The sequence below is a fragment of the Octopus bimaculoides genome, chromosome 3, assembly GCF_046866305.1.
Source record: "Octopus bimaculoides isolate indiv1 chromosome 3, ASM4686630v1, whole genome shotgun sequence".
Taxonomy (NCBI): domain Eukaryota; kingdom Metazoa; phylum Mollusca; class Cephalopoda; order Octopoda; family Octopodidae; genus Octopus; species Octopus bimaculoides.
The window spans coordinates 67,886,632-67,909,109 of NC_142930.1; the positions used below are offsets into that span (position 1 = coordinate 67,886,632).

The 22,478-nt window shown below is 32.4% G+C and overlaps 1 protein-coding gene across 2 annotated transcripts in view; it reads right to left on the bottom strand.

The window, feature by feature from the left end:
- Positions 1 to 4,236: 4,236 nt before the first annotated feature.
- LOC106876154 (ankyrin repeat domain-containing protein 27) overlaps positions 4,237 to 22,478 on the bottom strand; it is a 54,332-nt gene continuing 36,090 nt past the window's right edge. Inside the window, exons 22-27 of one of the 2 annotated variants that reach the window (XM_014924579.3) lie at positions 22,139 to 22,168; positions 16,588 to 16,782; positions 11,468 to 11,587; positions 10,515 to 10,673; positions 8,729 to 8,829; positions 4,237 to 7,710 (exon numbers count right to left, since the gene is read on the bottom strand). In XM_014924579.3, coding sequence (XP_014780065.1) covers positions 8,755 to 8,829; positions 10,515 to 10,673; positions 11,468 to 11,587; positions 16,588 to 16,782; positions 22,139 to 22,168 — 579 coding nt within the window. In that variant the 3' untranslated portion in view covers positions 4,237 to 7,710; positions 8,729 to 8,754. The remainder of the gene's footprint in view (positions 7,711 to 8,728; positions 8,830 to 10,514; positions 10,674 to 11,467; positions 11,588 to 16,587; positions 16,783 to 22,138; positions 22,169 to 22,478) is intronic. The other variant, XM_014924580.3, reaches the window with a different exon arrangement.

Below are 22,478 nucleotides of genomic sequence, written 5' to 3' on the forward strand. Positions count from 1 at the left end.
AAATTTCAAATTGTCTGTATTTTAAACTGAATAAAAAAAATTAAAAAATGCAAAACATGGAAATTTTAGGATTTTGGGGAGTAGGGTTTGTTTCAAAAATGAAAATAAAAATGTTTTTTTTCATAATCACATGAATTCCCATTTGCAAAAATTTTCTGAAAATTCCCCCAAAATAAAAAAGCTATGAAGGGTTATATGAGGTTCTTAAACCAGAATTCTGCCCAATAATTACTCAACTATCCTTGAATATACTTATTTGTCCTGAAATCTATTTTTATATGAGATACCCTAATTTGTCAATACATTAGATGTGAAAAAAGCAGAACCAAAGTGTATGTATAAGAGATATCGTTAGATATCATAGGTTTAATGAACATTGCAGAAAGCAATATATGGACCATTATTCATAAGAATGTTATTAATTATCTGGCTGGTTGCATAAAATAGCAGCAGAAGTGTACATTATATCTGTAAATATAAGTTACAGAAAATTCAGGATAAAAAAAAATAAAAAAAAAAGGAAAAAAGATTAAGGAAAAACAACACCCGAATGGCTTATAAATGAAACTGTATGTTCACCTTTGGCGAAATAACAATAATAATCCTTTCTACTAAAGCACAAGGCCTGAAATTTGGGGGAGGGGGATAGTTGATTACATCAACCCCAGTACTCAACTGCTACTTATTTTATCAACCTCGAAAGGATGAAAGGCAAAGTTCACCTTGGCGGAATTTGAACTCAAAATGTAAAGGCGGACAAAATGCTAAGTATATTGTCCATCGTGCTAATGATTCTGCCAGCTTACCACCTTAATAATAATGCTGCTTTCTACTATAGTCACAAGGCCTGAAATTTCATGGGGAGGGGGCTAATCGATTACATCAACCCCCAGTGTTTCACTGGTACTTAATTTATTGACCCCAAAAGGATGAAAGGCAAAGTCAACCTCGGTGGCATTTGAACTCAGAACAAAGACGGACAAAGCATCTCCTCCAATATGCTAACAACTCTGCCAGCTCATTGCCTTTATGATAATCTTAATTTGGTCTCAAGGTCAGTAATTTTTTAAGAGGAAAGGAGAAGCTGTTTCTGTCAACCTCAGTACTTGACTGTTACTTTATTGAGCCTGAAAGGATGGCAGGCAAAGTTGATCTTGGCATGAACTGAACTTAAAACATAAAGAGCAAGAATATGTGCCACTAAGTATTTTGTCTGATGAGCTGATTCTGCCTAATGATAAAATAAACAAAAATAATATTTTCTTCAATGCCAGCATTTTGAGGAGAGGGGAAGTCAATTGCATTGACCCTAGTGCTCAAGCGATACTTATTTCATTGACTCAGAAAGAAATAAAAGATATGCCAACGATTTTGCCAGCTCACCAACTTAAATGATAATTCTTTCTACTATAGGCACAAGGCCTGAAATTTTAGGGAACAAGGTTAATCGATTACATCGATCCCAGGTTTTACTGGTACTTATTTTATTGAACCTGACAGAATGAGTGGCTAAGTGGACCTTGGTGGAATTTCAACTCAGAATGTAAAGACAGACGAAATGCTGCAAAGCATCTTGCCTGGGCTTGCTAACAATTCTGCCAGCTCACCACCTTAATAATAACAATAAAATAAATGGATAAGATGAACCAACAGAAAACAACAGCATTTTGGGTATTGGTGATTTCAATGAATAACTAAGATGTTTTCTCAAAACATTGAAATACATTCAATTCTGAACAATATGAAATGGAAGGGAGTATAAATTGTAGCTTCATGTGTAATGATAATGATGTAGGTGAGTATGTCAAAGATCATATAAATGTTGAAAAGTGAGAAGGCGGTAGTGAAGGAGAAAAATGTTGCGAAGATCACAGAATTCAGCTAAAATGTGCTAATATTCTTATCAGCTTTCTTTTCTGAAATATTGTTACCAATCTATTTTGTTGTGAGATTGGGCATGTTCATACTCATCTATGTCTGTATGAGTGTTGTTCTCACATTTAGAAAACTCAAATAATTGAAATGATACTATAGGAACATCTGCAAAGCTTAAAGCCCAAGATGATTTGTGTAAATTATTTGACCTAGAGCAAAAGTTAGGTAATGTTGGTATGTTATTTGGTACACATTTATGTGTTGGATGATAATTTTATCTGATCTTTTTGCTACTGGTAATGTGTGATGGATCTTTATGGTGTTCAAAAGTTTGGACTTTGTACCAAATATAAATAAACTTAACAACATATACCAACATCACAGTTAATCATTAAAACATCTAAAACACTTGCAACTAAACTTATACACCATTCGGAGTTGGTGTACAACTGTTTGCTTATCCACAATACATAATGAAACTAACATCAATAATTTTCTCAGCAGGCTTTGAATACACAAAATAATTTTCCCTTTATATAAATACTGCAAGAGAGAGAGAGAGAGAGAGAGAGAGAGAGAGAGAGAGCAAGCGATCATCATCTAATGTCTTTTCCATGCTGGCATGTGTTGGACAGCTTGACAGGAACTGGCTACACCAGGTTCTGTAACTTGGTTTCTATGGCTGGATGCTCTTCCTAATGCCAAACTCCAATTTGTCCACAAAATAATATACAAAACACAAAGGAAAGCATTATTTAATCTCTTAATTTCTAAATAATGACCACACAATCAACTGCAGTCATCATATTATCAACATGACCCATATTTACTATATGGCTTGTCATCATCTCAAATTAAATTTAAAACTACACATAATATAAAAACAACAAAATCAAACAAATCCTGTATTGCCTAATTTCAAATAGTAGGCATATAATACAAAGTAATCAATTAGCAGTTATTAAATTTCATAACAAAAGACTAACATTCTATTGTCACAAGAAAATTCAATATTTATAACTTGACCTAATACAAACAACGTTGAAATTATAGACACCACTATGAAAATTAATAGATACAACATACAATTTCAGTGTTCCAGCATAGGCACAGCCCACTGTATAGTTATTCTTTTACTGGTTCACTAGAATACATAAAATAACAACTACACAGCCATCAAAATTTATTTCTCATAAACCAATGTTTCATACAAAGATCATACACAACAGACTAGCACACAATTCCAAACTATTTGAGTGAAAATGAAGAGATACCAAACACCACTAACATGACACAGAGTGTGAAGAGGAGGCAGGAAGTTGAATACTCTACAGCAAGTGATGTGGGAGTGGATAAATGAAATGACTAAATGATATTAAAAGTATTTAGTTGGAGAAGGATTGGCGATCTTCATAAACTTTTGCAGACCTTCCAAAGTTGGTGAAATCATGTAACTGATGATGAAGATAATGGTATGTGTACAATGTATATATGCTGTGCTAAAGTCAAATTTTTTATTTCAGTGTAACAATGTTATTTCATACATTTTTAACGTAAGAAAATCAAATCTCCTGCTCTTTTTGGACAATATACATTTTATGTATTGAAGCCAGGTTTTATAAACAAAACATTTCGAAAATTTTTTTTTAAATGTCTGAACAAAATGCTCTGTAAAATAACTATTCTTTACTTTGTTCAGAAAAAACATATGCCCCCACCATCTTTTTTTTTTTTTTTAAATCAACTTTACACCTAAAATAAAAAACCTTCAAAAGAAACCATATAAAAAGATTTGTATAAATATTCACTAAATAAAAAAAAAACTATTTTTCAATAAATTAGGATAGTATTAATACAGTCAGATCTAGACTAGGAAATTGTCAACTTCATAAATGAAGAATGAATAAAATTATTTTAAGAAATCAAATTATATGGGTTGGAAGACTATATCAATTGATGATCATTTATAATAAGAGAAATACTTTTATTAATTAAGCAAGACAAATTTGAAGAAATAAAATTTAATGTTTTTACAAGAGATATAATGCAGAGTATGCAATAAAACATGAACCCTAGGAACCAAAAGACTGGTGCCCAAACCACATAGCTGTTAGGTATTTTCAAATGATAAACTATTTGATAAATTAATTTTACATTATCTATTTCAATGAATTCTTTTAATTTACATGCATTATTAGTGGTTGTCTAATGCTTGTAAGTTGATATCCCATCTGCTATTGAAAACCCTATATGGTATGTTCGTTAGTGATGAAAATCTGTAATATATTTTAGAATATTAAAAATAATGAAAAACATACTAACCTTTAAGAGGAAAACATTTTTGTTAATCAAAAGACAAGATTTTATTTGTATTTTGAGCAATAAGGGGATTTCCCTTTAATAGATCTTTGATAATTATCACAAGTTATTCACAAATGTAAAATAAAAACAAGAATGTCTACATCAAATTTACAATTATATATACAACCATCTACATTTGTATATATACATTTATGTATGCATATATCTGTGACATATTGTACAAACAGTGTAATGATCAATATCATAAAGTTTACTCGATCACAATATCACAAAATATATGTGATATTCTTAAATAAAAAAATGTACTGTGCTTTCAGAAAATATGAAATGCAGAGTAATAGTACTTAATTTATCCAAAGTATACTCTGGATACATATTTGAATAAAAACTGAGGAGAAATGAAGTTGAAAATGGTAAAAAAAATCACATTGGACAGTTATATGTAAATTATAGTTATAACAGAAGTAACTGAATGATGAATCTAAAGAGATTTCCAAGTATTTTGTTCTTTTTACATGTCACTAGCAGCTAATTTTAATGTATTCAGATAATGTGCATTGTAGTGAAATAAACAAAAGCAAAGTTAGCCCTGTTTAAGCAGATCCATGATCAAAGATGTTCTAGCTATGACTATCTTGTATGTCTTAGCTTCTCGTACAGCTGAGTGTAATTTGAGGGAAATTTAACTGCTTCAGTAGGTGAAGCAACTGCAGAGGTTCCCAAATTAGCTCACTGTTGAAAAGTGATATATCTCCAGTGGCATGAAAAAAGAAACCCACACACAGATGGTTGATAAATACAGTTATCAACAGTAATGTATGTATTATTTGTTAGATGTGATGTAAATTATATATTAGCAGTGTGCGTTATGGAACGTTTGGATTTGAACTAAGCATAGTATCATTTACCCAGATATTAAAACTTACAAATGTAGTTACCATTTTTACTGGATAACTAGTTTTGGTTGGACTGGCAGAAGTAAGAGATTCAAAACATGTAGAGAAGCACTTTAAATTTTATCAAAATGATGATACAAAAAAAAAAAAAAACTAGAAACAAAAAAAATAATCCAAATTATTATTGAACAAATTTTGATTTATACATAGCAGGTATGATGTTTAAAAAAATGTATATTTTATTTTTATTTTAAAAAATCTCCCCCAAAAATCTGAAAAACAAATCTTTACAGAGTTTTTATTTTGGAGAAAAATACAAATGAAATGAAAGGTAAAAAAATTTATAACAAATTGACAAATTATATATATTTGTAATTTAATTTTTTTTTTTAATTCACAAATACTTGACACAACTTGATAAAAAACAATTGACCTAGATACAATAGTGAGTGAGATTGTACATATGTATGAAAGAAAAAAAAGAGAGTAGGTACGAAGATGATAAATATTTTACACAGCATGGGAGAATGTATATCAGAAAATGATAAATACCCAATAATGTCTGGTAATAAGTCAACAAGTGGCTCATTCTTCACACAACAAGTTGTCAAATAAAATAGGAGCGTTCAGTGAGTCCAATTGCTCTAAGTAGCATAGAATCTAACACAAGGACACTTGAGTTGGATATGACACCCCTACAATTGAACTTATTAAATTCTCCTGGTGAAAAACTGTTGCTGAGGTAGAACATCACTAGTTTCCTCAGATTCCGGATTATACCCCTAACAAATGAAATACTGATGATATCTAATACAAACTGTTAAATAATTATAAACATGAAGACACTTCAGAATACTTTCCTTTTATTTTAGGTAGCAAGAAAATACTCTGTACCAGTTTGTTATATATATCTTAAAAACAAATTTGAATAGTTTATTTGAAATGAACATAATAAAAACTGGTTTATTCTTCATTTATAAAGAATAAAATAGGTTTCCAGAATATGCAAAAAGCTTTAATCAATCTTTTAATCAGAACAACAATGCAATATTCAACCAATATAAAACAATATACAATCCAACTGATTGTACTCAACAACTATTTCTGCACTGGTAGGATGTGTGTTTTCCCTAAGTGGCATCAGGGATGAGCAAAGAAATAATGTATACCAAAGGTGAAACCAAGTCCATCAGTCAAGCTTCAAACTGCTGAAGACCCAAAGATGTGTGTGTGTGTGAAAGATATTAAAAAGGTAAATTGTTTCAGTCAGAACCTAGAGTTAAAAATGAAGTAATATATGAACATATCAGTGATATTTTACTTGAAAGTATACTGAATGTGATGGACGGTTAGCTGGTAGAATAATCTTGACAAAGACTTGTAATTGTACATTGGCAGAATAAGTTTGTCTATAATATCCACATGATTAAAAAAAAATTACAAGGACAGAGAGTTCCAAATAAAAAATATTTGGTAAGAAATTTTAAATTATAAAGAAACTAAAGTGAGAAGTGAAAGAATTCTGACATTACCAAAAAAAAAAAAAAGAAGAAAAAAACAAAAAAAACTCATCAATACAATGAGATACAAATCACTTCAATAGAATAAGATGGCATGTCATTTCATTATAACAGTCTTGGTTAGTAAAAGTTAATACTTGGAACATTATTTCCCCAAACTAGAGATTCTTTTGAATAGAGTAGAAATACATTTTACAATAAGGTGAAGATCAAAATAGCTAAATGCTGATCTACTGATAAAATTTTTTTTAATCATATGATAAACTAGTTAAATAGTCTTTCGCAATATATCACATTAATAATTAATGTGAGCTTCATTTTAGCAGGCCAGTAATTCCACTGGTAAGAGCATTCCATAACTGAGATGTAGTTTATTCAGAAACACAAAACTTCAGGAAAGCTGTAGCTATGTCTTACAAGAGGACCTCAAGGCAATGCGAAACTTCCACTAATACTATCTTAATTATGTAATTTAACACTGTAAAATACATACATTGAATTATCATGGTAGTTATTGAATAGCATGGCATGTGGACTAATATAACAATAGTTTTTCAATTTAATTGCAAACATTAAGTTCAATTGGGAAGAGGTGGGAAAATAAGTGACAGAAGGATAAAATCAAAGAATACAAAGGAAATTCGTTATTTTGGATAGAATAGTTAATGACCAGGTTGTATAAAGACAAAGAATTGGAAAAAAAAAGACCCTTTCAAGATTAAAAAAAAAAAACGGGTATTACAATTAGAGATAAAAAAAGTATTATAATTAGAAGGGGAAAACAGTGAAGTTGATATTTTCATTAAAAACAAACAACAAATATCATTTAATATAAAGTTGTACATGCCTTTATAATCTGTGGAGATCAATTTCTAGTCATTGTGGATTTCTTATAAGATTAAAATATCTTCAAATTACATGGTTCAATGCAAACAGAGAATTGATTGTGCGTCAAAAGAAACCATTAAAATTTTTGCAAAGACTGATAGGGTGTTTTCTTTCTCATGTGAAGCAGAAGAAAACATGGCTTTACTGTTGACAGTGGACTTTTCTGGAAATGTTGCTTCAATTCATTTATAATGGCAAGGTTTATTCACCTGAAAATACAGATTTTATATAATTATAATGTACAGATATTATAAAGATACTTTTCACAAATCCTATAACAACAACAACAACAATAATAGGAATTACAAATTTGAGATGTATTCCAGAAGTTTTGAGACTTTTCAGGAGAGGCATGTATTAATTTTAAAGAAGTATGAAACTGTAATTTCCTTCAAAGTAGGATCCTCTGACTTCAATGCACTTATTATAGTACTCTAGCTATTTCAAGAAGACCCTATGACCCTTGTCACAGCCTCCTCCTCCTCTTCCTCAATGAGGTTCCTTTTCAGCTTGGGAAAAAAACAAAAAAAAAAGTCACAAGGTCTGGACTGTAGGGAGGGTGAGGGACAGTTTTGATGCCCATCTCTGTCAAGCAGTTACCAGGATGGAATTGTGAGAAGCAGTGTTTAGTAAGCTGTGACAAGTTGTGTTCAAAGTGCTGTTACAGCTGTCTCTTTCAATCTGGAATAACAAAAGTTGGCAGATCAGCTCATTAGATGTATAGTAATGATATACTAAAATTACAATATTCTAGGAAAGTTATAACTGCCAGTCCAAAAAATGTCTCAAAACTTCTGGAATGTACCTCATATACTAACAGGTTTAATTTTCATTTGTGAACCAATTTGGGAAGTTTAGTTGAAACAATCACTTTTAGAGCTAGACGCCATTTTGCTTAATTACCTTGAAGTAGAAAGCAATGTTCGTTTTATATCAATTAAGGAAACAGGAGCAACTACAATTAAATATCTTATTAAAGAACACAACATAAGAGATAAAGTGGTGAGATTTGAACTTATGTGCCTCTTATGCTAAAGATTCTTTAAAATGCTTGTATTTGATTAATGGGACAGCTGGGGGGGGGGGGGTAAAGAGCACATTTTAGGTAAATATTGACATAATTTCATGAAGTATTATTAATAAAAACCTGCAACTTTAACTAAGTATTTTACAAAAAAAAAAACTTTATATAGAAAAGAGAAAAATAATTTTCAACAATAAACTAACCTGGAATTAAACTGGAAGATTGAATATTAAAAGATTGCTTCTGATCCTTGTGGTTCTTTAGTGTTTAGGAAACTCACCAATAAATGTTTAATACTTTGGTTCTATAGAATTAAAATAGAAAATGCAATTATGTGTTAGAAATTTTATTCTGACAAAAAAATCTAACATCTAAAGTATGTGAGAACATGCTTTTATATTTTTTGTATTCATCTGAATAGGTTTTCAGAATCCTCTCATTTTAGCTCTCCCTATTTTATTTGTATTTTTTCACAATAAATCAATATCTGAGTCTTCTTAATAAGCAAGATAAGTTCTTCAGGGAAATCATACAACTTCTGTCACATTGCATTGGTGCTTACTGTTTGCTTATCAACAAAAAATTATAGTAATGTTAAGCAAGTAAAGGAGGGTATGGAATTGGCATGAGGAATAATCAAGGCTCTTGCAGTTTTGAAGTGCAAACAAACTGGAATAGATTTGGAAACAAATACCTCAACGTTAGGCATCAGCTACATATATCTAGAGGTGAACTCAGATGACAGGTGCTACAATGAGAGGCTGTTGAATGAAGAGAATGCATGGGATAAAGGGTCAATTCAAGTTGACAGTAGTGTGGTGGAACAACCAATTAAGGACATGAACTTTACTGACTACACAGTAGCCCAGAAGAAACTGTCCTCTCTCAATAGAATAGGTAATATTTTTTGCAAAACTTACTTCCCATTCTCTTTGCATACTCACCTCTATCTATGATTTTCATGTTTACGTCACTCATAGCCTATACTTCCTCTAATCTTTCTTTTCTCCACCACCTTTCAGTCTACATTATCCACTTCACTTTACTGTGATTTCTTGCTTTTCTGAAGGTCCTTAATCACACTCACCCACCAGTTGAGGTGGAAGAGGTAATGGTGAGTGATGAGATAAAGGCAGGAGGGAGAGTAGTGGCTGGTGGTACAGAAGGTTTTTTTCAAAACCTACTTCCCGCTCTCTTTGCATACTCCAGAGTAAAGTGAAGTGGATAATGCAGTCTGCAAGGTGGTGGAGAGAAGAAAGATTGGAGGAAATGCAGGCTATGAATGACGAAAAGATGAGAATAAAGGAGAGAAGGGTAAGTGAGAGTTAGATATGTGAGATAGGGGTGAGTATGCAAAAAGAGTGTGAAGTAAGCTTTGATAAAAGCTGCTATACTACCAGCCACCGCTCTCCCTCTTGCCTTTATCTCATCACTCACCATTACCTATTCTACCTCTGTTGTTGTCAATTCTTCCTCCACTAACTCCAACCCCTAATTTTCTCTTGCTCCTTCCATTATCTCACTCATTCTGGTTTACTCTCTTCCTTTGGGATCACCTGAGCAAATGCACATGCTCTAAGCTATTAAGTACTCTCTACACTTCATTCTTACTTTCCTTCTCAATTCCTATCCATTTCTAGCATCATTGCTGCCATTATTCCCTCTCCTATTTCCTTTCTTCATCCACATGTCTTAAGTTGTTCAGTATTTTAAAAAAACACATCCAATAAACCTGTTGAAGTGATTGGTGATAGGAAGGGCATCCAGCCACAGAAACCAAGCCATTATGATGCATATGAGCATCAGTCTTTAGGAGCAGTAGCTTCCAATAAGAAATGACTTGGATCATGATGACTCATCCAATTCATGCCAGCATAGAAAGCAGCTGTAAAATGATGATGATGATGAATATTTAAGACCAATTTTAATAAAAAATGTAATGCCAAAGTAGCAAAAGATACTTCCCATTCAAAATACTTTAGTACATACCTCTGCTAAATGCACTGGAGACAGATTTAAAAGATTTACTAGACTGATATTAGCACCAGCCTCAAGTAGCAAGGCCACTAAATTTGCATTGTTGGTACCCACTGCCTCATGCAAACAGGTGCTTCCAATATGGTTACGTTGGTTTACTCGAGCACCATGCTAGAAAAAGTACAAATGGAATATAAAAAAAAACATAAATCAAATGTATTAATGTAGAACAGGAAAAGAATAAAGAAAATTTTTTAATATTTTGACTAAAATGAAAACGGCTGCTTGCAAATTTAAAACTATTTTCTAAAATAGAATTTAAAGTATATATTTTAATTCATAAATCGATGAGAAACAACGCAATAAGAATTGCAACAATTAACACACCACAAGTTAAATTTGCTTTACAAGTTTGGGATACTGTTACAGTTAAGTTATTTAATTCTAGCTTGACCAAGATTTACACACATCAGCAAGCATACTTTTGCTGTTCATAGCTGATGAATCAAAAGAACGTAGAAATGCATGCATTATACAATTCAATGTCATTCACAGCCTAATACATTAACCATTCGTCTAAAAGGAGACTTTTTTCCCATGACTATTTCCACAACAAAAGTTCTTCACATGTCTGAATATACTTGAATGCATTAAATATAACTTTAAACAAATATACCTTATATATTTTAAATTTTAGTCCACAATAATGAATATTGATTGCTAATGTTGTAGAGTTACATATTGGTGTATGTGTCTAGAGAGTAACGGAGATACAGCTAAATGTAACTTAGAAATAGTGGACAACTATTACAAAAATTTTTCTTCCTAAACGTTTAAAAGGGAGTGAAAAATAAAAATAAAAACCTAATATCAGTACTTCAACATGGCCTTAGCTGTAATAGTTAAAATGAATGCTAAAGAATTTTGAAAAGACATACACACTTTTGAAATAAAAAAGTAAATACCTCTAGTAGCATAGTAGCTAAAGGAATATTTGCTCTATGACAACTGTGATGTAAAGGACTATTCCCACAATGGTCAGCTAAGTTCACTTTGGCTCCATATGATAACAGTAACTCAACCATCTGAAATTAAAAAAAAAAAATACAAGCTGATGTATTGCAAGTGTGTGTATGTGTGTGTGATATGATATGATATATGAGGATTGCCTCATCTTATTGGATGAAAGCTTCCTCACATTTAGCTTCATTGTTCCAATTTGCCTTCATCCTTACAAGTGTGCAGATATGACTTTTACTATGTATCCATTACCATAGGACTTTATAAAATTCAAAGCAGACCAGGATATGAAGCTTGGTGCAGCCTACTGGTATGCCAGTCTTCAGTCAAACTGTCCAACCTATGCTAGCATGGAAAGTGGACGTTAAACGATGATGATGATATCTGTATGCTGTTGCCACTCTCTTAGTGGCCATAATAGTTTCCAGTGACAAGAATTGCAAGATGACTGATACTATTTTGACTGCAAGTTTTATGTCAGAGTATCTTTCTTCTAAAAGAGGTGCTTTCCTTATGGCTTTGTGAAAAATAACAGGAGCCACCTCTACCCCATATATATATATATATGGTGCAGGCACAGACATGGCTGTGAGGTAAGAAACTTGCTTTCCAAAATGGTTCCAGGTTCAGTTCCACTGCATAGCATCTTGGGCAAGTATCTTCTACTACAGCCTCGGATTGACCAAAGCCTTGAGTGGATTTGGTAAACAGAAACTGAAAGAAGCCTGTCATATATATGTGTGTTTGTGACCCTGTAACTTAGGTGTTCAACAAAAGAGAGCAATAGAATAAGTACCAAGGTTAAAAAAAAAGTGCTGGGGTCAATTCATTTGACTAAAAATTCTTCAAGGTGGTGTTCCAGCATGGCCACAGTCTAATGACAAGCAAGTAAAAGATAATATATATATCGTTGCTATTATGTTAAACTGTTGTGTGTCCAAATTTGGCCGAATGCTTGCAATAGCTGAGTCTTTTGGTCAAACTATTGTATCTCCAGTTACTTAAGATGCCAAGATATGAAAATTGTTAAATTACAACAGTCTAACATTTATCAAAAGTGTAGTAAGTCCCACATACAACAGTTTTGCGAAAATATTTCTGACTGAAAATATTATACATGCATGAAGTTATGATTTATTGCACCCAACAAAATATTATTGTTAAGCTGAAACTGTTGCTAATGTAAAAAGAAATGGAATGGTGAAATTATTTTTTCATTTTCTGAAAAAGTAACATTTTGGACTTAAAGACACTTTTGCATAATAGCAATGATATACATATACATATATATATATATATATATATATATATATAGCAGACTTTGTGTGTGTGCGTGTACGTATGCTCTGCGTTCAAAAACTTAGTGCCGATTTTGATGTATGGGGTATCAAAAGATTCAGTCATCTTTCAGCTACCAAATAAACTTTATTTTCATTTACATATTTGCATTACAAAAATTTAATATTATAATCTGTCCATTTGTCCACTATTATAAACAACATCTTATACCACCACTACGAAGTCACATTTTCTATATGAGTGTGTATGTCTCTGGCAGTGTGTGTGTGTTTGCATGTTTGTTACATACATTAGGCCAATGACGGAGAAGTATATATATGTGAGGGTGAATATGTCTGTCAGTATGCATACATTTTTGTGACACACACACACATCTAAAGACTGAGACAGACACACATAGAGACAGAGATAGGCCTGAGGTGTGCATGAATGTATGTGTGTGTGTGTGTGTCTGTCTTAGTATATGTATGTGACTGTACCGCCCAACAGTGCAACACACCGATTTTGAAAGAGTTTAGTTTATTTGCGGCCTGGACCTTTAACAAAGAACAGCATCATCTTGAAGTACTACTTTTTGGATTTTCCTTTTCATCATGGAGAGTTGCAGTTTAAACAACATTAACAATTATCACTGCTTATGTGCTGAAATATTATTCAGGTTTTTATAACCAGCATGAAGATTTGGTTGATTTGACAGCACTCACAACACTCGCAAATATAAGTGGAAAAAAAAAATGTTATTCTGGTTGTTATAACAAATTTGAAAACTTGGCAAAGTAGAAAGCCTTAGCAGCTCTTTCACTATAATTACAGAAATGCTATTCCAGTCCTCATAACCAGTTTGAAGACAATGCTTTTTTAACAGTTCTACCGTTCTTATCGTATTCCTGCTATGCTGCTTTAACAGTGTTAGTATTCAATAGCGCACAATCTTTCTACTGCGTTAGCATTTATTCTACAGCCTATAACCTTACACAGTAAAAACATATAGTAAGTGATGTCAAATTAATTTATGTCTTGCTACATACATCCTTCAGCAAATGTTTTAAATTAATTAGCATTCACAACAGCAACATATTCCTTTGTACACACTTTGTTCAGTGTTTGTTTAAAAATTGTAAAATAATAAATTATTTTTGTATGAAAAATTGAATTATGCCTTCTGAATTTTCTTCAAGCTTGACTTTATTCACCGTGACAGTTCAATCCTGTATATCCTATAACATTTATTAAGTTCCAAATAAATGTTGACTTTCTGTACTTTGTTACATTGGTGATGCATAGTAATTTTTGCTAAATTGATGACTTCCTAATACTGGAATATTTTTTTGGAAATATTCCCTAAAAAAACTTTTATAGCATAAATATGCTACAGAAAGTATGTTTTGCACCTATATTGACTACATTTCATTTCGCTTGAACTTCATGTGTGTACGTTTTGCTGTTCTCAGTATTATGAATTCTATGAGTGTCTATGTCTGTGAGTGTGTGTTTCTGTGTTACGTCTACAGTAAACTATAGTAAAGGACATTTTACACCATTTTAATGAGCCCACATCTAATGAAGTAGCCATCCTTATGGTAGGTGATTCCCAGGAAAATTGTGATATTCTCATTCATGCTCAAGATAACAATCTTAAACATGTTACAGAGACTTTTCCGTCTTATGATGCTCTTCAGTATCTGCTTATTCTGTGGAAGGGACAAGATGGGTGTCATTTCAATATTCCACAGATTGAACCTGCAACAGGAAAGCCAATTACAAACAAAAAGGTGTTGTCAAATGACTTCTAATCTTACCAACTGAAGTTAAGACCAGAACAATCAAATCAATTACACATGTAATGTGATCTATTTCAGCAAGACCTGGTTGATATGTATGCTAAGGCTGAGGGTCAGCGTCTCCACTACATTTGTAACAATCAAAAAAAATTAAGGGCTAAAAATTTATGTTCATCTCCAAAATGCTCTGAGGGCAGATGATGATATTCAAAAAATGGGGCAACTTATACTCCTCCCATCATCATTCACAGATGGTCCTCGATATATGCATGAATGAACACGAGATGCTATGACATATGACAGGACATATGGAAAACCAAATCTTTTTGTCACTTTCACCTGCAATCCTAAATGGGAGGAAATAAAATCTAACCTTCTTCCAGTGTTATGTCTTCTGGTATTACAGCTACCGTCCTCAATGGAGGAAGAACTGCTCATTCCATGTTCAAGCTCCCTCTAAACCTTGTGATGAAAGAATCTCAAATGTGCAACATTTCCAAAAACTCTGCAATAGCAACAGTTCTCCAACAAACTTGCCTTGTTGTTTGGGATGAGTGCACTGTTACATCGTGGAGCTCCAGAGATACTTGACTGTACCTTCCAAGACATAAATAACAACAGCACGCTCATGGGAGGAGTAACAGTTCTTGCAGGAGATTTTTGTCAAAAGTTGCCAGTTATCCCCAATGGATCAAAAGCTGATGAGGTCAATACATGCTTCAAAAAATCTTACCTTTGGCGATGTGAAAAAACTTCATCTTACAAGTAACATCAAAGTACTTCTACAAGGTGATCATACAAGCTTCTAAAGATTGGTAATGGGATATTAACATTCAACCCAAGACTTCAGCTACATGAAATTACATGTGGTCAAATGATACTTTCTCTTAGGGATCTTATGGATAAAGTATTTCCTAATTTATCTGTCAATTACACTCATGTGGCTATATGAAAGAGCTATACTAACTCCAACTAATGCAATGGTTGATAAACTTAATCATAAATTTCTTCAAAAGTTAACAAATACATCAGAAATGACCTTTCAATCAATTGACAGTAGTCGATTGATATCAGGTTGTTCAATATCCTGTTGAATGTCTGAAAACTGGGATGCCATCGCATAACTTGATACTAAAACTGGGTGCTCCCATTATGTTGCTTATCAATCTTGACCCATCTCACCTGTGTAATGGAACTTGCTATATTGTTACTTCCATGAAGCCCCATGTCTCACAGGCAACAATCGTAACTGGTGGTTACAAAGGAGAAAATGTCTTTATTCCAAAAATTCCTCTCATACCTACAAATGTTCCATTTGAATTTAAGCCACTTCAGTTTCCAGTCAAACTAAGTTTTGGTATTTCAATTAACAAATCTCAGGGTTAATCCCTCTAAGTAGTTGCACTTGATCTCTCTACTACATGCTTCTCCCGCAAACCAACTCTATGTTGCTTGATTGCGAGTTGGAAGCAGCAACAATTTATTTTGACACCAACAAAAAATTACACAATGAATATTGTTTACTCTGAGGTGTCTCAACATTGACAGATTTTCAGTTTGAAATTCTATTATCACAATTTGGATATTTTCTAATAAAATACAACCGATGCTGGTGTATTTATGTCCCCATCACTTAGTGGTTTGGCAAAAGAGACCGATAGAATAAGTACTAGGCTTACAAAGAATAAGTCCTGGGGTCGATTTGCTTGACTAAAGGCGGTGCTCCAGCATGGCCGCAGTCAAATGACTGAAACAAGTTAAAGAGTAAAGAGAATATATCTTCATATTTATTATATACTAATCTGAATAAGAACAGCAGTAGCCTGGGTAATGCCGGGTCATTCAGCTAGTATATAACATTCTGAGGTTGAAGAATTCTTGTCTTTTAATAAAGAAACTTATTCCTTATCAAAGGCAAGAAAATACTAAAAAAGGTGATGCAGATGATGGTGATTATGATAATGGTAATATAGTAAATTCTTTACCTCTATATCATCATTCATGCAAGCCAAATGAAGTGGAGTAAAACCATCCTCTGACAAAGAGTTAATGTGTGCCCCTGCTTCCAGCATAGTTTTTGCTAATTCTAAGCTGTTCCCTTGGACTGCTAAATGAAGAGCTGTGAGTCCTTGACAATTGTGCTTGTTAACATCGATGTCATTCTGTTTCTTTGCTAACTTCTAAAATAAAGAAAATATGAAAGATTTAAGAAAGAAAATACAATATGCCTTTTCAGGCCAGTAATTTTATACAGATAAGGATAGCTTGATGGAAAAAAAACATCATACTTTTTATTTATTTAATATACAGGATGTCCCAGAGTTAACTATCTATTTCAATGAAATCAGACAAATTTTAAAAAAAACTGACAATTTTATGTTTATTACTTAATTATGATACCAAAACAAATAGATTTATAAATCTTATGTCAAAACTTTATCGAAAATTTTCAACATGTTCTCCATCTGTAAATCTATCCTTAGCTTTGCAAAACACATTTTGAAGCATTTCAGGAGTTATCTCCTGCATTGCTAACTGAATTCATTCTTTTAGTTCAGCTAAACTATTGCTCCATCCTGGGGATAGAGGTTGAGAAAATGATTGCAGCCAAAGTGAAAAATCGTTGTCATGGACAGATAAGCGGGATCCAACACGAGTGAAAATAAAATTATAAAACAACAGGAGCACTCAGAGAGCGCAAACCTCTGCCAAGGCAACACCAACATCCTCTCAACGATTAGCAAGAGATGATTTTTAAAAGGAGAATATCTGAAATAAACTTGACTGCTCTCACAAATGAGAATACTAAAAATGAACCCAAACGTTCACAAAAATTAAGTAAAAAAAACCCAGAAAAATAATCCAGAATCCTAGTCCGGTACCAGATCAATCCCAAAATCTAATCAGTTCATGCCAGTTATAAGGCCAAACATCTCTGAAAGTTTCATATGAATCCATCCAGTGGTTCTTGAAATATCTTATCCACACACAAACAAACACAACTGAAAACAATACCTCTGCCTTTGCTAAAGTGGAGGTAATTATAAACAAAATAAAAAATTCATACACTTTTAACACATATTAAACATGATAAACATAAATAAAAGTGAATTTGTAAAAAATTGTCCGATTTTAATGAAAGAGAGAATTAATTCTAGGACAGCCTGTATTTAATTATTTAATTTATGTGAGATTTTCCTAATTGAATTCCATGTAATTGACATGATTGCACATCTATACAGTCTCTCACCCAAGTTACAAGAGTTAAATTGACTTGATCAAAAGATGAAATGTAACAACTGGCCTTTGTGGCAAAAGCCTGAAGCTGGTCATTATAACTACAAAACTAACTTTCTCTTAGACATGTTACATTTCATTAAAACATAAAAACAATAATGAATAAATGTTTGAATATCAAGATACATTAATTTATCCTTTTTACATCAACGTAATAAATAGTAAATTGCTAAAACTTTAAGAACTATCCATCAACTAGTGATCAGTTGTACTGACATCAGGGAAGAGAACTGAGAGTTGTAATATTTATGCCCTTCCTAAAAGCATTAACAGAGTAAATGAAATAGCTAAAACTGTATGCACAATTATATATAATTATTACTATTTTGGATACAAAATTCATCTTGCAATGGAAGAAGTACTGATGATAAAATTGGCTGCAGTACCTTACTGCAGATACTAGAAATTCCATTGAATCTAGATAGATTTAAATTGAACTTAGCCCTGGTGATACAAAGAAAACTAGACAAAGAAAAGATTAACCTTAGCTCTCTACTGTGCAAGCTATCTCTGCTGCCCTGAATCATTAGTTAATAAAATTTTCACTTGAAAAACACTAACAATCTGTATAGAGAAGTTGAATGGTTCTGAAAATTCACAAATTTGCATGAACTGTTAAAGCAATTACAACAAATGTAAATGAGTATTATTTACTCAACAGTAAAATATGAGCACAACCAATTTATAGCTAGAAAGTAAAATGTAAAATAGAATGCCAAAAAGAATATTTCAACAGATAGTTATTAGGTTACTAGTACAGTACCTTGCTATTCAGTCATTAAACCTCTTATTTAAGTTAGCTTCTCAAAAGTTGATCTGTACATATTTCAATCAACTGCCCACTTCATTACTGAGTAGTTACAAGTACAAACCTGATATACATTTTATCTCATTTTCTTTTCATCTTTTTGGCTTATTTGAAAGTACTTCTAGCCATCTCTTTGAGTTCAATAAGGATTTTGGAACACAGGTAGTTGTCTGTCCTCGATGTCACTTTGGAGGATGCAGAGGGGCTAGTATGGGACTGCCAGCAATAGAGAGCACTGGTGGATCTGGTCAGCTCTATGCATAATGTCTCTGGAACCACTAACCTGGGATGACCCAGCCCCATCAAGTAACAGCATGAATTAGTAGTCCATCAAGTCTCAGCCCTCTCCTGTATATTATAGTTCTCAAGAATGTAATAAAGAAGTTCAAAACTAGGTGTCTGTGAACACTGTTGTATACCAAAGTCCTAATTTTCTTCACCAAATTAGTCAAAGACTAAGAAGAAAAATTCCTACATTGGATGTAGAACATCAAATCAAGGCAACCTAGCAAAGACAATAGTCTTAGCAAGAAAAATACCATCTGAGAAGTGGCCATGTTTGATATGCACTAAAAGGTGTAGATCAGGTATGGGCAACTTTTTTTAAAAAACAGGTTGCATGAGACATGGCTCGTTATGAGGTGAGTCACACTACTAAAGAAATGCAAGGTAATTTTTGCATTGGTTGCCATTCAGAAAGTCCTACAGGTTGCAGTTTGCTCATGACTGGTGTAGATGGAAAGTCTATATCATGTAAACTATGGGTGCACAAGAGATGCAGTGGGATTACTTTTAGACTGACAGAAAACAATGGTATATGGATGATATGCAGTAGTTTGCACTCATAGCATCCATATGTAGCCTAGAATGCTACCTTGAAGTAGTTGACAACTTCTGTTACCTAGATAACCAATTTGGCAGCAAAAGTGAGGTACAGAGGTTACAGTAGCCAGAGTAAGAATGAAGTGAATAAGTTCAAGAAGCTGTAACCTCTACTGGCAACAAAAAAAATTCTCTCAAGTGAAGGACAGATTGTATGATATTTGTATATGAAGTGTGATATTGTATGGTACATGGACACTGAATGCAGAGATGTGAAGGCTGAAAAGAAATAAGATGAGCATATTCTGTAGGATGTACATATGAAGGGTAGAGTACAAATGAGTTGAGATAAAAACTAGGTAGAAGAATCAACAATAGTGTGCTGATACTGACATAAGATGTATATGAAGGATGACATTTGGGCAAAGAAGTGCCAAGCAATCCAAGTGGAAGGAGCTTATAAAAGATGAAGATATCAGAAAAAAAGATGAAGTCTGATCTCAAGATGTTGAATCCTCATGAGGGAGATGACAAGGGAGTGCAACAAATGGTAAGATGTCTGGAGAAAACCTATCCAACCCAAGCAAATATGAAAAAACAAAGATAAAATGATGACATATTGATTTCATAATTAAAATAGTCCAAAGCAAATTTATTCAATTTACTGTTTGCAAATATTTTTCCAAGTTCTTACTACAAATCTTTTAAAATGCTTTTGATAAATCAGGTGTTTTCTTCTTTTTAAAAAAAAAAAAAAAAACCCAATTAACTAAGAGCTTTCCATGGCAGGAATATAAATGTGCCATGAACAGGGGCACAATACAATGCAACAATATTACACATGAAAATTAATTTGAAAAGTTCTTTCATAAATTAAAAAAAGAGCTAGAAGCCTAAATTAACAAAAACATTTTATATAGTATTCTAAAATTTCAAGCCAGGTTTTCGGTTGATAGAAAATTTGATATTTTCAGCATATATAATTGATATCATCATCACTAGTTTGCTATTAGATGTATATATACCTTTTATTCAAAAATATAAGTGGCAAGTTATAGTTTGAAGTGATCAATATTTCTTATAATGTACTCAAAGGATTTAAGCAAAATTACAAACCTAATTCCTGAATTTCTACAGAATATTTTACATTAAGTTGACATGGCAATTTGAAATGAGTGTACAGTGTGGATAGTTAGACAAGTATAAATTTACAGAGAACAGAACAATGATGGTTTATATAAAGTATAGTTTACATCAATGAACAGAACATATTACACTAGCTCACAGCAGTACACAATGCATTATTTGTAAGATAAACAATGTATTAAACTGACATCTGTATACAATGATTCAATGAACAAGATAAATGAACATGTGTTCAACTAACAACAATGAACAAGATCAATGGACAAAAGGTTTTAAGCTAACAGCAGTACACAGTAGCATCATAGATAAGAATGGTGAACCCTATGAATAGAACTAAAGTTTGTTTATTCAATCTTAATCTGAAATAATGTAAAAATGTGGTGCTTGTTGATTGAAATAGAATATAGATAAAAACATGAGAAATTAAGTTGATTATCTGCTCAACTTTCAATCCTCAGTTTGGTTAGCTGAGATATATCAGGCACTGACAAGTATTATCTTTGGTATGAAGATAAAACAAATGACTGTAATAGGTAGCATAGGTAAACTACTGTCAACATATGATGTCGAGAATAAGTACAGAATAGATGAGTTTTTGGACTTTTTCATGAACATACATAAAGTTCATTCTAAGTATAGAATCTAGAGAGGTTTAATTTGTTGAAAGACAAACTGTTCTTCAAATCCCAACACATAATCTTTCAAGGTGAAGAATGATATTTTGTCTAAGTTTCTTCTTAGAAGTATGTAAACATTGAGGGGAAACATATGCAACAGAACATGGCGAGAAATACAAGTGCAACATATAAGAAAGTGTAGTCACTCATGCTGGCAGTTCTATAGTGTTTTAGAGAAATGAGATATAGGATAATCATTTCCATCAATGTCAGTTTGAAGGTAAAATGTTAGTATTGAAAGCAATAAGAGAAGCACTTTTACTGGAGAGCAGTAACAAAGTGCCTTGACCAAAGACCATGCTATTTCAAAGATGGACAAAGTATTGTACAAAAATAATTAAGAAAAAAATTACTTTGGGATGGTGACATACACTATGAATAAAATATATTAGTACAGACTTGTAAGATAGATATATTAATTATAAAACAAACTGAATATGACAACGGAACTTAACTCTATTTGATTAAACAGAAGTTTTTCTAACTTAAATTCTACTTCACAATGTGGATCAGCTTAAAGTGATAATCTCCTGCTACAATGGAAAATAGTTTATCATTTGCAATTTATTTTCAAGGTAAATAATAAAAATAAATTGTATGCTTATTATTTCTGCTGTAAAAACTAGAATATTTGGTCAAGTACTTTAACTACTAAATGAGAAGAGTATGGGTGAATGATGTTTACAACAAAAGACAAATTATATGAAAAGGGAGAGGCAATGGAAGTGTCATGCAGTTGCCTAGTAATGAAAACACATTGAACCACAGTTGCACAATGTTACTTACATATCCTTGAGATAGCAGCTCTTTTAAAGACTGAAGGAAAAATGCAATTTGGTTAGTGCTGCAATATATCTACTTTAAATGCATGCTTGCATTCGCAAATAACATTGAAATAAATAAAAAAAAAGTACATAAAAGAGAAAAAGCAAACAAGCCTTCTTAAAATATCTACAACTGGCACAACCAATGTCTATAAGTTGCAAATAAAAACAAGAAATTCTAAACTAATTTTAAAACACAATAATATATAAAAAAAAATGAAATCCACTAGAAATATTTTAATGAAGATGGTTTATATAATTCTATGGCAGACATGGTACTGAATAATGACATTGTTTAATTG